A 15,533-nucleotide genomic window follows, 5' to 3' on the forward strand; every position below is an offset into this window, starting at 1 on the left:
AGGAGAATAGCATGAACCCGGGAGGCAGAGCTTGCAGTGAGCCGAGATCGCACCATTGCACTCCAGCCTGGGCGACAGAGCAAGACTCTGACTCAAAAAAAAAAAAAGTTATAACGATAAATTGTATGTTATGTGTATTTTACCACAAAAAAATCCCATTGTATTGGAGACAGAGAACAAACAAAAATGTAATAACCGTTCCTAGCTCATGGGTGGTTCAAGAAGAAACATAAGCTGGACCTGGGCCCATGGGCAATGGCTTTCCAACTTCTGTTGTAGGTGATGCCATTGATGGAATAAACCATGATTTTTTTTTTTTTTTTTGAGATGGAGTCTCGCTCTGTCGCCCAGGCTGGAGTGCAGTGGCACAATCTTGGCTCACTGCAAGCTCTGCCTCCCGGGTTCACGCCATTCTCCTGCCTCAGCCTCCTGAGTAGCTGGGACTACAGGCGCCCGCCACCACCCCTGCCTAATTTTTTGTATTTTTAGTAGAGACAGGGCTTCACCCTGTTAGCCAGGATAGTCTTGATCTCCTGACCTTGTGATCCGCCCGCCTCGGCCTCCCAAAGTGCTGAGATTACAGGCGTGAGCCACCTCGCCCGGCCAAACCATGATTTTTCTTTCTTTGTTTTTGAGATGGAGTCTTGCTATGTTGCCCAAGCTAGTCATCCAGGATGGAGCACAGGGTGTGATCTCAGCTCGCTGCAACCTCTGCCTCCCGGTTCAAGTGATTCTCCTCCCTCAGCCTCCCAAGTAGCTGGGATTACAGGCACACACCACCACGCCCAGTTAATTTTTGTATGTCTAATGGAGACAGGATTCCATCATGTTGGCCAGGTTGGTCTCAAATTCCTGACCTCAAATGATCCGCCTGCCTCGGCCTCCCAAAGTGCTGGGATTACAGACATGAGCCACCAGCCATAAACCATGATTTTATTTACCAGTTCTACTGCTAATAGGCATTTGGGTATGAATGTGGTATGTCATTCTCACCCAGGGACATAATTATTATTCCTATTTTAGAGAAGTGATCTTGTTCTGTTGCCCAGGCTGGAGTGCAGTGGTGTGATCATAGCTCACTGTAGCTTCGAACTCCCGGGCTCAAGCGATTCTCTCACCTCAGCCTCCTGAGTAGCTGGGAATACAAGTGCTTGTCCCCACCATGCCCAGCAAGAGACATTATTTTTGTCATGCTTGCATCAGCCACCTTGCATGCCAAGCTCTGCTTCTCTAGCTGTTCCTCAGACCACAGCCCCTGGCATTATCCCTGGGGCACCACCTCCTGACCAGTCTCTGGACATGAAGCAGGAGGCCCTATTGGAAGCAGGGAGGCTCCCTCCCTCCTCCAGCCCTTATGGTCTGCTCAGGGGCTTCCTCTTGGTCCCGGATGTGGGACCAGAGGGTTGGGGGCCCCGGGACTTATTAGCCAAGACAGGAAGCCCCACCCCCAGAGGCCTCAAAGAAAGAGCTGCGGTGCAAGAATTCGTGTGCCAGATTTGGTTAGCTGAGTCCACCCAGAGGGTAAGTGACAGCTGCTCCTGCCCTTGCCATGGCACCAGTGGGGAGGCTGGGGTCAAAGCTGAGCCTCCATCCCTGACCCCACGGTAGGGGACAGGGGTCCGGGGACAGGGGTCCAGATCCCACACCCTCCAGGGGCCGGATCCTCCCCACGTGGGCAGGGCTGACCCAGCTGTGGGTCTCTTGGTTCCCTCTTTCAGCGCCTGCAGGATGAAAGCCCTCTGTCTCCTCCTCCTGCCTGTCCTGGGGCTGCTGGTGTCTAGCCAGACCCTGTGCTCCATGGAAGAAGCCGTCAATGAGAAGATTCAGGAGGGCGCCAGCTCCTTAGGTGAGGACCCCCCAGAGGCAAGCTCCCCAAGGGTCTCAGAGACCTCACCGATCCCTGGCACAGACCTGACTCCAACCCAGCCCCAGCGCTCACCAAATCTCATCCTCACATCCAACCAGATCACAAATTCAACCCCAACTCCACTCCTAACCCCTCCGACTGTTCTCACCCTATCCACAGCTCCAAACCCAATCTCCGCTCTCACCCCAAACCTTCCCTTACTCCAAAACACCCAGCTCAAGACAGGGTCCTGGAAGCCAGTGAGCTCCTATGCCGGTATCTAGCTCCAGACCAACAGGAGGAATGTAGCGGGAGGATGGGGCAGGGGCCGTTTGGCCTCACAGCCCCTCCTCTCTCCTTCCCTGCTGCCCCCCAGTATTTAGGGCAATAAGGAGCATTGGCCTGGAATGCCAGAGCGTCACCTCCAGGGGTGACCTGGCTACTTGCCCCCGAGGTGAGTGCAGAAGCCTGTTGTCCAGGCGCCCATCTCTTTTCCAAGTCCCCTGGGAATGCCACCTCCCCACCACGTTCCCCATGTCTAGCCTCTACCCCGCTAGGATCCTCGTCCTGACTCCCAGCCTTCTCTGCCCACCATCTGGACACTGGTGTCCACCCCCACTCCCTGCCTCCAGTGCCCATTCCGTGGTTGGAGCCTCCAGCCGTCCCCGTCCCCACCCGCCCCGCCCCCATCCCACCCTCAGCCTCCCAGCTCAGAGTCCAAGCTCCTCTGTTCCGGGCTGCAGGCTTCGCCGTCACCAGTTGCACTTGTGGCTCCGCCTGTGGCTCGTGGGATGTGCGCGCCGAGACCACATGTCACTGCCAGTGCGCGGGCATGGACTGGACCGGAGCGCGCTGCTGTCGTCTGCAGCCCTGAGGTCGCGCGCAGCGCGTGCACAGCGCTGGCGGAGGCGGCTCCAGGTGCGGACGGGTTGTGGGGGAGCTGGAAATAAACCTGGAGATGATCATGATGATGGAGCGGATCTGAGCCCTGCGTGGTTTCTTTAGTAGTCTGGAGGGACTGATCTAGTGTCTCCGTCTCCAAGAAGAGTGGGGCGCGCAGCTGCTGGAGGGGACGGGGAGACCGCGACTTTCTACTGCCCCATTCCCCTTCCTCGTATGGGGTCTCCAACTGCTTCCTCCGAAAATAGGGCCTGAGCTTCTTCTAGTGACGTCCCCACCCACCCAAGGCTCATGGCCGCCTTCAAGAGGGGACTTCTCACCTTTGAGGCTACCTTGACGCTCACTCTGGGGTCTCCGACCTCACCAGGAAGTGGCTGGGTCATTTTCCCCCTGTCCTCATAATGAGGCTTCATCTAGGACCTGGGTCCGTCTGGGCAGTGGACGGGACCCTCCAGGGCCCCAAGACTCCAGGAGCCCCAGGTCAGGGTAGGCCCCTGAATCGTGTCTCAGCCCAGAGCTGGAACATATACCCCTCACTTCCTACCTGCAAGGAGGAACCCCCAAGGCACAGGCAAAGTTGAGTTACCTGATGTCACGTGTCATCACAAGTTCACGTTTTCACACAGGCAAGTGCGGTTGTGAGTAGTTAGTTACAACCAGAGACACACAGGGTGCTTACCCCCTCCTGCACACTAGATTATGAAAACACGGAGCAGGGGACTTGTCTGCTCCTAGATCTCCCCAGGGTTTCCTTTCTTCCCTTCCCTTCCCCTCCCCTCCTCTTCCCCTCCCCTCCCCTCCCCTCCTCCTCCTCCTCATCCTCCTCCTCCTCCTCTCCCTCCCCTCCCCTCCCCTCCCTTCCCCTCCCCTTCTCTTCCCTTTCCTTTCCTTCTTTTTGAGACAGGGTCTCGCTCTGTCACCCAGGCTGGATTGCAGTGGTGCGATCTCGGCTCACCACAACCTCTGCCTCCTGAGTTCAAGCAATTCTCCTGCCTCAGCCTCCCAAATAGCTGGGACTACAGGTGCTCGCCACCATGCCTGGCTAATTTTTGTATTTTTTGTAGAGAAGGAGTTTTACCATGCTGGCTAGGTTGGTCTTGAACTCCTGGCCTCAAGTAATTCACCTGCCTCAGCCTCCCAAAGTGCTGGGATTACAGGCATGAGCCACTGCGCCCGGCCTATTTTTTAATTTTTATTTTTGAGACAGGGTCTTCTCACTCTGGCACCCAGGCTGGAGTGCAGTGGCACAATCTCAGCTCACTGCAACCTCTGCCTCCTGGGTTCAAGCGATTTTCCTGCCTCAGCCTCCCAAGTAGCTGGGACCACACCCGGCTAATTTTTGTATTTTTAGTAGAGAGTGGGTTTCACCATGTTGGCCAGGCTGGTCTCGAACTCCTGACCTCAGGTGATCCGCCTACCTCGGCCTCCCAAAGTGCTGGGATTTTAGGCGTGAGCCACAGCATCCATCCCCCCAGGGTTTAGAATAGAGCATGGTACACAGTAGAGGTTCAGTAAATGCCTGTTGATCAGTAGCCACGTGTGCACTTAGATACAGCACCAACATGCACATACTGCACACGCACACACAGCTATACACAGCCACGTGCACACACAGAGTACACAACCCACTTACCACGACCACGTGGAGACCCCACATCCACAGACACAACCATGTGCCCACAGACACTCTTGGACACAGAAAGGCACCCCGGCCAATGCACGGAGAATTGCAGATTTGACCAAGCTGGTCAGAGGTGATGCAGGAACACAGACACACACATGCTCCAGGCAAACGCTTGCGTTTCTGACTCAAGTCCCCACCGCACCCTGGGTAAGTATCTGATGTCCTAGAGCCGCGATCCCCGACCTTTTTGGCACCAGGGACTATTTTCATGGAAGACAATTGGTACGGGGGCATGGATGGTTTCTGGATGATTCAAGCACATGACATTTATTTTTCACTTTATTTTTATTATTATGACATTGTAATACATAATGAAATAATTCTACGACTCACCATAAAGTAGAATCAGTGGGAGCCCTGAGCTTGTTCTCCTGCAGCTAGACAGTCCCGGCTGGGGGTGATGGGAGACAGTGACAGATCATCAAGCATTAGATTCTCATAAGGAGTGAGAAAGATCCCTCAAATGTGCAGTTCGCAATGGGATTCTTGCTCCTACGAGAATCTAATGCTGCTGCTGGTCTGACAGGAGGTGGAGCTCAGGCGGTAATCTGAGCGATGGGGAGTGGCTGTAAATACAGATGAAGCTACTCTCGCTCGCCCACCACTCACCTCCTGCTGTTTGGCACAGTTCCCAATGCCTGGTGGTTGAGGACCCCTGTTCTAGAGGACAAAACCTCCAGCATCCCCTGCCCCAGCTCCCTGAGGGCACAAATTCGGGTGATTCAGGGTCCAGTTCTACAGGAAGCCTGACCCAGGAGTCTTGCCATCCAGTCCCTGATTTGCCACCACAGACTTCAGAATTCCTAGCACCTAGTCTTGAAAGCGACCCCAGACTCAAAAGTCACAGCTGGACAATAGATGGTAGAGGGAGGTTCTGGTTTTCAGGATGTTTTGGAGTCTCCTCCTACTGCCACCCACCCCCTGTGATGGTCCAGCCTCCTGTCTGATGCTGATGGCCATGAGCAGAGATTACAGCCACTTCTGGTGCCAGGGAGCCCACCCAGACTCCAGCCCAGGGATTCCCTTCCCAGACCTTCTCTCCTGACTCCACTGTGGTCATGGGGGTAGGGCGGGACCACTGAGTCAGAAGTGTGGTCAGGGCCAGAGAGGGTGAGTCTAGTGCCTTGTGTGTGTCCCTGCCCCTCACTGCTTTGTGTGTGTGTTGGGGGTGGGGATACTCCGTTGTCCCCAGAACTATTTGTCTCCAATCCCCATCCAATAGTCCTGTATCTCGATCCTAAGAGGAATCTCTTCAGGTTCCTCAATTCCAACATAGACATCATAGACATTCTCCTGCCCCAGACTGCAGACTTGGAGGTCATACCTGCCCGGGTGATGTGGACAGGCAAGCCCCCTATTAAAGCCTCCATTTCCTCAATAGCTAATGCCTAGACCCCCTGCGGTTGGCAAGGTGATTCTCTTCCTCCCTCCTCCTCCTCCTTCCTGTTCCTCCTCTTCTTCTCCTTCTCCTTCTCCTTCTTCCTTTTGGAGATGGAGTCTCATTCTGTTGTCCAGGCTGGAGTGCTGTGGCATGATCTCAGCTCACTGCAACCTCCACCTCCAGGTTCAAGTGATTCTCCTGCCTCAGCCTCCTGAGTAGTTGGGATTGCAGGCGCCCGCCACCACTCCTGGCTAATTTTTGTATTTTTAGTAGACACGGGCATTTTGCCATTTTGGCCAGGCTGGTCTCAAATTCCTGACCTCAAGTGATCCACCTGCCTCGGCCTTCCAAAGTGCTGGTATTACAGGCATGAGCCACAGAGCCCAGCCAAGGCGAGATTCTTCTGCTTGCAAGTACGACAGACTCTACTTCAAACGAGTTTGGGCAAAACTAAAAGGAAGTTTCTTGTTTGTGTAACTGACAAACCCAGGGTTAGAACAACAGGTATGGCTTGGAACCAGGTCTCAAATGATGTCTCCAGGACCCAGACTTCCTCTAGGGTCTGATTTTCTCAGCACTGCCTTCACTCTCAAGTAGATTCTTTCCTGTCACAGCTCCCATTACATCCTCCCATTGTGGTAGCCCTAGTGAGCGTTGGAAAAAAAAGAGAAAGCTTTCTTCCCGCTGGTTAAACCAATAAAAGTCCCAGACCAGAGTTTCATTGGCTGGGTCTTGCTCAAATGCCCACCTCTCTGCCCAATCTTAGAGTCTGATTGGCTGGGTCTAGATCATTTGTCCACTGTAAACCAATCCCTAGTTTATGGGTGGTTGGACCTAGGACACATTTTCTTTCTTAAAAGAAAATTAAGAATATTCCCTATGAAAGGGACAGGTGCTGGTCAGGCAGCTTCGCAGATGTTTCTCACAAGACATGATTGCTTGTGGGCCTCTGGTTTAGCGTGGCCTTTTTCTTAAAGGAAGTCCAGAGCCTGGAATCAGGTCTTAGCCCCACTCAAGCCCAGGAAATGTGCAACGCTGTGGCTGCACCCCCTGCACCTGTTCATCAAGGCAGAGCCCACATTCAATTGGTCCGTCTGCTCCATTAGAAGGTGGTCCTATAGCTCAGTAACTGTCTTCTTTCTAAGATCAAATAGAGGAGCTGGCATGAAGTCATTATTAAATTGATCTTTCTTGGAGACACAGGATTTGGCAATACTATAGGAAACAGAAAATTTTCCTCACCAGATCTCAACATTCAAGTTGTCTCAAATTTCACCACATATTTTAAACCAAAGCATCATCACTTTCTGCACATAAGACAGAGAGTCTTATACTTGTTTTTTCTTTTCTTTCTTTCTTTCTTTTTTTTTTTTTGAGACGGAGTTTTGCTCTTGTTGCCCAGGCTGGAGTGCAGTGCGCGATCTCAGTTCACTGCAACCTCCACCTCCCGGGTTCAAGTGATTCTCCTGTCTCAGCCTCCCGAGCGACTAGGATTACAGGCATCTGCCACCACGCCCAGTTAATTTTTGCATTTTTAGTAGAGATGCGGTTTCATCATATTGGTCAGGCTGATCTCGAGCTCCTGACCTTAGGTGATCCACCCGCCTCAGACTCCCAAAGTGTTGGGATTACAGGCGTGAGTCACGGCCCCCAGCCATTTTTTTTTTAACCTAAAAGGGAGAAAACTAAAATTCTCAAGACCAGCATCGTCCATCAGCAACCTTGAGCACTCGAAAGGTAGCTAGTCTAAATTGAGGTGCTCACTCTATACACATTTGATTTCGAAGGCTTCATGCCAAAAAAGGAATGCAAATTAGCTCATTAATCATTTAAAAATATTACCTACATGCTGAAATGATCATAGTTTGGGTATATTATGTTAATAAAAATAGTATTAGCATTTTTTTCAAATATTGACATTATTTTAGTTGAACTCTTTTTAGCCTTTTAATGTGGCTGCTAGAAATTTTTATTTTTATTTATTTATTTTAGACAGAGTCTTCCTTTGTTGCCCAGGCTGGAGTGCAATGGCGTGATCTCAGCTCACTGCAACCTCTGCCTCCCGGGTGCAAGAGACTCTCGTGCCTCAGCCTCGCGAGCAGCTGGGATTACAGGTGCCCATCACTACACCCAGCTAATTTTTTTTGGTTTTTGTATTTTTAGTAGAGACAGGGTTTCACCATATTGGCCAGGCTGGTCTCGAACTCCTGACCTCAAGTGATCCACCCATCTCGACCTCCCAAACTGCTGAGATTACAGGCATGAGCCACCGCACCTGGCCAGAAAAAAATAAAAACAAAAATGTATGCCTGTAATCCCTGCACTTTGGGAGACCAAGGCTGGAGGATCAGTTGAACCCAGGAGATCAAGACCAGCCTGGACAACATAGTGAGACCCTCATCTCTTCAAAAAATAAGAAAAATTAGACCGGGCATGGTGGCTTATACCTGTAATCCCAGCACTTTGGGAGGCCGAGGCGGGTGGATCACGTGAGGTCAGGAGTTCGAGACCAGCCTGACCAACATGGTGAAACCCCGTCTCTACTGAAAATACAAAATTAGCCGGGCGTGGTGGTGCATGCCTGTAATCCCAGCTACTTGGGAGGCTGAGGCAGGAGAATGACTTGAACCTGGGAGGCGGAGGTTGCAGTGAGCTGAGATGGGCATGTGAACGCATGCCTGTGTCTATTTTTCTGAGTATCACAATGCAAATAATACGCAAATGATTTTGTGATGTGTGTCCGTGTGCAGACCTGTGTATGTGTGTGTGTGAGACAGAGAGAGAGAGAGAGAGAGAGAGAGAGAGAGAGAGAGAGAGAGAGTGAGTATCTGGGTAGATGAGCAGATGGATAGGTGAGAATGAGAAACCTGGAGTTTCCAGGTGCAAAGGAAACTGTTCTTCCAGGTTTTTTATTTTTTTATTTTTTTTTGAGACAGAGTTTCGTTCTTGTCACCGAGGCTGGAGTGCAATGGTGTGATCTCGGCTCACTGCAGCCTCCGCCTCCTGGGTTCAAGCGATTCTTCTGCCTCAGCCTCCTGAGTAGCTGGGATTACAGGTGTCCACCATCACACCCAGCTAATTTTTGTATTTTTAGTAGAGACGGGATTTCACCATGTTGGCCAGGCTGGATTCGAACTCCTGACCTCAGGTGATCCACCCACCTCAGCCTCCCAAAGTGCTGGGATTACAGGCGTGAGCCACCGTGCCCGGCCTCCTCCAGGGTTGTATAAAAGCAGGAGATTTTGGGAGGGAGGGAAGGATGTGGGTCTGTCCTCAGTCCCAGATGTGGGTGTGGTGTTCCAGTGGTTAGGTCCCGTTGCCTCACATCTGTGCTTTTCCTCCACGGGGACTTGTAGAAGTAGAACTTCTTGGGGGTGGAGCTGAGGGGTGGAGCTGAGGCTGGGGGAGGAAGGTGTGGGGGGACCCAGGGGTCCTGTCTCCAAGCCTGGTTGCTCTTACCCGAAAAGTGGGGACACTGAGGTGTCACAGCTTCTCTTTTGAGACAGAGAGGAAGTAGGAGGGTGAAGCCCATCCAGGTAGACACAGACACACACAGAGACACACAGCTTCCTGTAACATTTCCGAGTGTCAAATTCCATCTCCCGGTCTAGAGGTTTTTCTTCCTGAGACTTCTAGGCTCCAAAGACCCTCTTGATCAGGGCAAGGATGAGGGTGCCCCAGGGTGGGAGAGTCGTGGATCCCTGAAAAGAGGAGGCTGCTCCCTCTCTTCCCTCCCCCCACCTCCAGATTTCCTCATCTGCCTTGACACCTTCCGGTGGGTGGGGACGTGTATGGACAAATTTGTGGGCTGGGGACCATGGAAGTGGAGGAAATCTACAAGCACCAGGAAGTCAAGATGCAAGCACCAGCCTTCAAGGACAAGAAACGGGGGATCTCAGCCAAGAATCAAGGTTAGGGACCTTGAGGTGGAAGGGAGGGGTTAAGAAGGAGAGGTGCGGGGGCCGGGGGCCGTTGCTCACGTCTGTAATCCCAGCACTTTGGGAGGCTGAGGCGGGAGGATTGCGTGAGCCCAGTTGGTGGAGACTGGCCTGGGCAACATAGGGAAACGCTGTGTGTAAAAAAATAAAAATAAAAAAAGAAGGAGAGGTTCAGATGGGAGAGGTAAGGGGTTAAAGGTGGGGGCCGGGGGCTCCTTCCCTTCCAAGGTGTGTGTGTGTGTGTGTGTGTGTGTGTGTGTGTGTGTTTATGGGTGCTGTAATCACTCAAACCCTCACACACCCGCTCTGCTTAACCAAAAAGCAGATTTTAGCTTCTCACTCCTTATCTTTCACCCCCTACAATTTATCGAGTGCAAAGGGTTGGGTAAAACAAGATCCCGAGTCCCCTCGCTACACCACAGAGCTCTGAGCAGGTCTCCAAACCCTCCCACTGCCCTCCACACAGGTGCCCATGACCCAGACTATGAGAATATCACCTTGGCCTTCAGAAACCAGGACCATGTGAAGGGTGGTCATTCACGACCCACGAGTCAAGGTGAGCAGACACGACCCACGAGTCAAGGTGAGCAGACACTCACCTGCTCACATCCCATCACTTTGGGAAGGGGCAGGTGGGCAGGCAACTGCAGGGCCCCCGAGGCTGCGTGGACGGGAGGAGGCAATGGGGAAGGAAGAGGTGACAGCTGTTGATGTGATAATGAGGTCTGTTGATGATGGCAATGTTGGGGAATGCTGGTGAGGGGGTCTGTGATGGTGACGGTGTTAGATCGCTGAGGGTGGCTGCTGGCGGCAGTGTTGTTGACAGTGACGGTAAGCTGCATGACCACAGCTGCTGATGGTTTTGGGAGGAGCGAGGTATCCATGGTGTTAGAGACAGTGAGGATGGTTTGAGTGGTGGTGCTGGCCCCTCAAGGTCACTTTGCCGCCTCTCTGCTCCAGTCCCAGCCCAGGGCAGGCCACCCTCAGACTCCACCCAGGTCCCCCGCTGGTTGTACAGAGCCATCCTGAGCCTGTACATCCTCCTGGCCCTGGCCTTTGTCCTCTGCATCATCCTGTCGGCCTTCATCATGATGAAGAGTGAGTACTTCTTGGGAGCAGGGTGCTGGGGGGCCCTAGACTTTCTCCCTTGTCCCTCTCTCTCTCTCTCCCTGGGTGCTTCAAGGATTTTCCTGCCCCTCCTAAACAGATGCTGAGATGTCCAAGCAGCTGCTGGGCTTTAAAACGGAGCTTTGGAACGGTGAGCAGAGGGTCTGAGGGAGACCCATGGGGTCATGGTAGGGATCTGGAGAGGGATGGATGCACAGACACCCCTGTTTCATGCCCTCAGTCTCAAACTCCATGCAAGCATGCGAAGAGAGACAGAAAGGAGTCTGCAAATCTGTTCAGGGGAACATCACCACGGTCAGGAGCAAGGTGGAGAAATTAGAGATGCAATTAGCAGGTGCCTGTGTAGTCTTGCCTTCTGTGGGGGAAATTTGTCACCAATGCCTGGCACTGAGCTGGGGGCAGGGAATTCAGGGAAGGAGATAGCCGGCGTCCTACCCTCCCAAAGCTCAAGTTGTGGAGGGGCAATGGGTGTTACCCTCTGGGTCGCTCTGTAGGTATTTAAAGGCTCCTGGGAACCCCAAATCCACGGGCTCTGCTGTACCCCAGGGTGGGTGTGGGGCAGGGAGGGGCTTCCAAGGAAGGTGGGGGCTTTGTCTGAGGCTCCACGGCAGCTTGACGTATCTGTTCCCGCCCAACCCTCCCCGCCCCCAGACATAAGAAACATTAACGTAAAGGTACAGAAAATCTTGGAGTTGCTGCAGACAAAGCCACGTAAGTTGGCGCCCCGAGGGGAGGTGGAGGAGGGTGGGTGGGGCTTTGGATTTAGCCCCAGTTCCTCTCCCAGGGGCGGGATCTGCCTCACTGTGGGTCTCTCCCCATCCCCAGAGTCCCCACCTCAATAAATGGGAGAACATTGTGGCAGCCAAAGCTAAAGCTTGGAAGACGGGGCTGCATCTGCTAATGAAGACGGGAAATGACCCCCCTCCAGCCTAGTGTGAACCTGCCCCTCGTCCCACATATAGAAAACCTCGAGTCATGGTGAATGAGTGTGTCGGAGCTGCTCGTGTGTGTGTACACCTGCGTGTGTGTGTGTGCGTGGTGTGTGTGCGCGTGTGTGTGCGCGGTGTGTGTGTGCATGTGTGTGCATTTTGCAAAGGGTGGACATTTCAGTGTATCCCCCAGAAAGGTGATGAATGAATAGAACTGAGAGTCACAGTGAGTGTGGCGTGCACATCTGTGTCACATGACATACGTGAGTCTCAGCATGTCACGGTGGGTGGCTGTGTCTGAGGACCTCCAGGTGTCACTCTGAGTGTGGGTGTTGGTGACATGCATTGCACGGGCCTGTCTCCCTGTTTGTGTAAACGTACCCGAGTGTACTGTGGCGTGTTTTGTGTCTACACATGTCATGATGGGGGAGATGTATCTCTGCACATGTGGGTGTCACCGTGTGTGCCCTGTCACTGTGCCTGGGTGAACGGCTGTGTCATTATAAGTGTGCCAAGTTATGTCACCCTGTGTGCTCAGGGCACATGCACACAGACAGTCATTTATCTCTGCACTCACATTTTGTGACTCATGAAGATAAATAAAGTCAAGGGAAAACAGCGTCGCTATGGGACCTGTTATTGGGGCAACTAGAGGGGCTTTGGGACCTGGGGAGAGGGAGAGTCTGCACGTGACAATGACCCCGGGGCACAAGGGTGGGTGAGACTGAGTGCCCTGCGTGAGTACCTGTGTGTCTGTGAATGAGTAACTCATTCCCTGTGTCCCAAAGTGGGTGCCCCTGAGCGTACAACATCTCCCTGAGTGTACCTGGGCCCACGGATATATACAAACCCCAAGCGTGTACCCATGTGTGTAATCGTGCCCGTGAGTGTATCTATGCCACTGAGCATGCATCCATGAGTGTACATGACTCTAATGTACTATGTCCACCGCTCATGCATGCACTTATTTTTTTTGTTGTTTTTTGAGACAGGGTCTTCCTCTGTCACCCATGCTGGAGGGCAGTGGTACGATCATGACTCATTGCAGCCTCGACCTCCTGGGCTGAGGCGATCCTCCTGCCTCAGCCTCCCGAGTAGCTGGGATTACAGGTTCACACCACCACACCTGGCTAATTTTTTTTTTAAAGAGGTGGGGGTCTCGCAATGTTGGCCAGATTGGTCTCAAACTCCTGGCCCTAAGTGATTCTCCCACCTCCGTCTCCAAAAATGCTGGGGTTACAGGCAGGAGCCACCGAGCCCGGCCACATGGATACACTTAAGACGATTGAACCCATCCCCAAGGGCATAGGAGTGTCTGGAAACGTGAACAGGTGTGTCCACGTGCAAGGGTATACATGGGCCCATTGTTATACGCGTGCCCTGAGCAGGTGACTAGGCCTGCAAGCGTCCCCTCCAGCGTGGGCCACCAAGAGTTAGCGAGACCCTGACCACGCGCAGAGCAGCGATCACAGCCGCGGGCCAAGTCCCGGGGTCCGGCTCCACGGACTCGCGCGCCCCCGTGCGGCCGCTCTCGGGCACCGCCGCACGCGCCCCGCCCACACGCCTGGCCCGTCGCGCGCCTGCGCACGCAGCGCCTTTTACGGCGCCGTAAAGCAGCGCTGCCCAGCCGAAGGCTGCGGTTCCTGGTGAGACCCTGCCTTCCCTCCTTGCCCGTGCCGGGCCTGGTGCGCTCCCGACCCCTTCCCCGCGGGCCTGTGGGTCCCGGGCTGGGGTCTCGACGTCCGCGATCCCGGGTCCGCTCGCTTCCGCCCCCTTCAGGAGGCTGCGAGGAGGGTGGGTTTCTCCCCATTGTAGAGGTACGGAGCGAGAGTCGCGGGGCCCTGTCCCTGCGGCGGTTCAGCTCACTTCAGCCCGCATCGCAGCCCGGTGGTGGGGTCTTAGCGATCCCCTTCTCATCTCGCGCGCCCACGGCCCTCGCCACGGACGGATCTGTATGCTGGGGCTGGGGCGACCCGGAGCCCCTGGGACCTCCCTCCCCTCCCAGCTAGTTCTCCCACCTCCCACGCAGACCTCGTTGGGGTCGGCTCAGCATCCACAGACCACCCCATGCATGGTGGCAGCATGTTCTCAGCTGCCTCTCCGAACCCGTCTCGGCGCCCGCCCCCCACCCCATTTCTCTCCGGGAGCCGCCTACCCCATCTCCCTCTCCCTGTACCGACAGCTGATGGGAGGACCACTGTTGCTCAGCATCCAGCTTCCTCTCTGGAGAGCACGGGGTGGGGGTGGGGGGGTGGGAGGCTCCCAACACCTCTGGGCCCCTCCTCCCAGCCTTCAGAATCCAGGCCCATCCGCGTCTCAAAGGACGAAGGGTTCCTGCGTGACACATCGGAGCTGCCTGAGGGCTTGGGGTTGGGGGTTCCCCGCTCCTCCTGCCTGGCCCCACGGATCTCACCTGTTCAAGCCCCCAACCCTCATGGCCTTTGGTCTTGACACGCTCCTATCCCACTGCCACCCTCCACCCCCTTTACTCTGGCTTTCCGCAGGGGGCGGGCAGGAAAGTTCCCGAGGGTCCTCAGTGCTGGAGCGCATGACGGGGCAGGGGCGACTGCCCATATCCCCTCTTGGTAACTCATCTCTGTCATCTCCCTGCCCTAGATCTGACGCCCCTCCCCCCATACACTAGTTTTCTAGTTACTCCCATAGGTGGCGGAGCGGGCAGGAAGGCGCTTTTCGCAATTGAACAGTCTGCGTGCCCTAGAGTTGGGTGGTTTCCGGCGCCCTCTTCTGTTCCCCTTCGTGTCTCTCCTTCCACCTTGTCCCTACTCCTGCTGGCTTGCTGCCTGCCGAGGGTGTAAGCCTCCCCACTTCCCTGATTTATCTTGGTTACATGTAATCGAGGCGTGTTTTACGCGCATCTCTTTGCACGTGGGAAGTCGGCACTGGAGCACACAACGGTGGCATGGGGCGAGGGTGTCCCAGGGCCCCTCGTGGTTCTCCTTCCTTCCCTCCCTGCCTAGTCCCCTTCTCAGTTGCCCCTGACACCCGCGCTTCTTGGTCTCCCAGCAGGGCGGCGGCGGCGGCATGGAGGCGCGCTTTACGCGCGGGAAGTCGGCGCTGCTGGAGCGCGCGCTGGCGCGGCCGCGCACGGAGGTGAGCCTGAGCGCCTTCGCACTGCTGTTCTCTGAGCTGGTGCAGCACTGCCAGAGCCGCGTCTTCTCCGTGGCGGAGCTGCAGGCGCGCCTGGCCGCGCTGGGCCGCCAGGTGGGCGCGCGCGTGCTGGATGCGCTGGTGGCGCGCGAAAAGGGTGCCCGGCGTGAGACCAAGGTGCTGGGCGCGTTGCTCTTCGTCAAAGGTGCAGTGTGGAAGGCGCTCTTCGGCAAGGAGGCGGACAAGCTGGAGCAGGCCAACGATGACGCGCGTACCTTCTATATCATCGAGCGCGAGCCGCTCATCAACACCTACATCTCCGTGCCCAAGGAGAACAGCACGCTCAACTGCGCCAGCTTCACAGCGGGCATCGTGGAGGCGGTGCTCACACACAGCGGCTTCCCTGCCAAGGTCACAGCGCACTGGCACAAGGGCACCACGCTCATGATCAAGTTCGAGGAGGCGGTCATCGCTCGAGACCGGGCCCTGGAGGGCCGCTGACCCTGCCAGAGATAAAGGATACAGGGAGCCCCCTCCCCAAGTGTGTCTTGTGTCTTATGTGGGGGCCTCAGATCCACTCAGTATCTTGAGCCACAGCCCTGCCCCAGGCTGGGGAGGG

At 54.8% G+C, this 15,533-nt stretch overlaps 3 protein-coding genes across 14 annotated transcripts; all 3 read left to right on the forward strand.

Annotated features, from left to right (window-relative positions):
- Positions 1–1,365: 1,365 nt before the first annotated feature.
- Positions 1,366–2,826, forward strand: RETN (resistin). Of its 5 annotated transcripts, none has more exons than XM_077976322.1 (4): positions 1,366–1,521; positions 1,719–1,846; positions 2,223–2,300; positions 2,548–2,826. In XM_077976322.1, the coding sequence occupies exons 2-4, from the start codon at positions 1,729–1,731 to the stop codon at positions 2,718–2,720; spliced, it is 369 nt and encodes a 122-aa protein (XP_077832448.1). In that variant the 5' UTR covers positions 1,366–1,521; positions 1,719–1,728; the 3' UTR covers positions 2,721–2,826.
- A 6,675-nt stretch (positions 2,827–9,501) lies between these two features.
- On the forward strand, positions 9,502–12,424 carry MCEMP1 (mast cell expressed membrane protein 1). 2 transcript variants are annotated; one of them, XM_028839468.2, is made up of 7 exons: positions 9,502–9,722; positions 10,216–10,305; positions 10,710–10,847; positions 10,957–11,007; positions 11,098–11,211; positions 11,529–11,588; positions 11,703–12,424. In XM_028839468.2, exons 1-7 carry the CDS (start codon positions 9,629–9,631, stop codon positions 11,717–11,719), a joined length of 564 nt encoding a protein of 187 aa, XP_028695301.2. In that variant the 5' UTR covers positions 9,502–9,628; the 3' UTR covers positions 11,720–12,424. The 2 variants fall into 2 exon arrangements, with proteins under 2 accessions (XP_028695301.2, XP_028695300.2); XM_028839467.2 differs by having other exon boundaries at positions 9,506–9,722; positions 10,216–10,332.
- Positions 12,425–13,414: 990 nt separating this feature from the next.
- Positions 13,415–15,450, forward strand: TRAPPC5 (trafficking protein particle complex subunit 5). Of its 7 annotated transcripts, XM_077979759.1 has the most exons (3): positions 13,415–13,600; positions 14,311–14,391; positions 14,831–15,450. In XM_077979759.1, exon 3 carries the CDS (start codon positions 14,849–14,851, stop codon positions 15,413–15,415), a length of 567 nt encoding a protein of 188 aa, XP_077835885.1. In that variant the 5' UTR covers positions 13,415–13,600; positions 14,311–14,391; positions 14,831–14,848; the 3' UTR covers positions 15,416–15,450. The 7 variants fall into 7 exon arrangements, with proteins under 7 accessions (XP_077835885.1, XP_077835884.1, XP_028694642.1 ...); XM_077979758.1 differs by lacking the exon at positions 14,311–14,391 and having other exon boundaries at positions 13,415–13,623; XM_028838809.2 differs by lacking the exon at positions 14,311–14,391 and having other exon boundaries at positions 13,415–13,623; positions 14,834–15,450.
- The last annotated feature ends 83 nt before the right edge of the window (positions 15,451–15,533 follow it).

Source organism: Macaca mulatta, chromosome 19 (assembly GCF_049350105.2).
Source record: "Macaca mulatta isolate MMU2019108-1 chromosome 19, T2T-MMU8v2.0, whole genome shotgun sequence".
Classification (NCBI taxonomy): Eukaryota; Metazoa; Chordata; class Mammalia; order Primates; family Cercopithecidae; genus Macaca; species Macaca mulatta.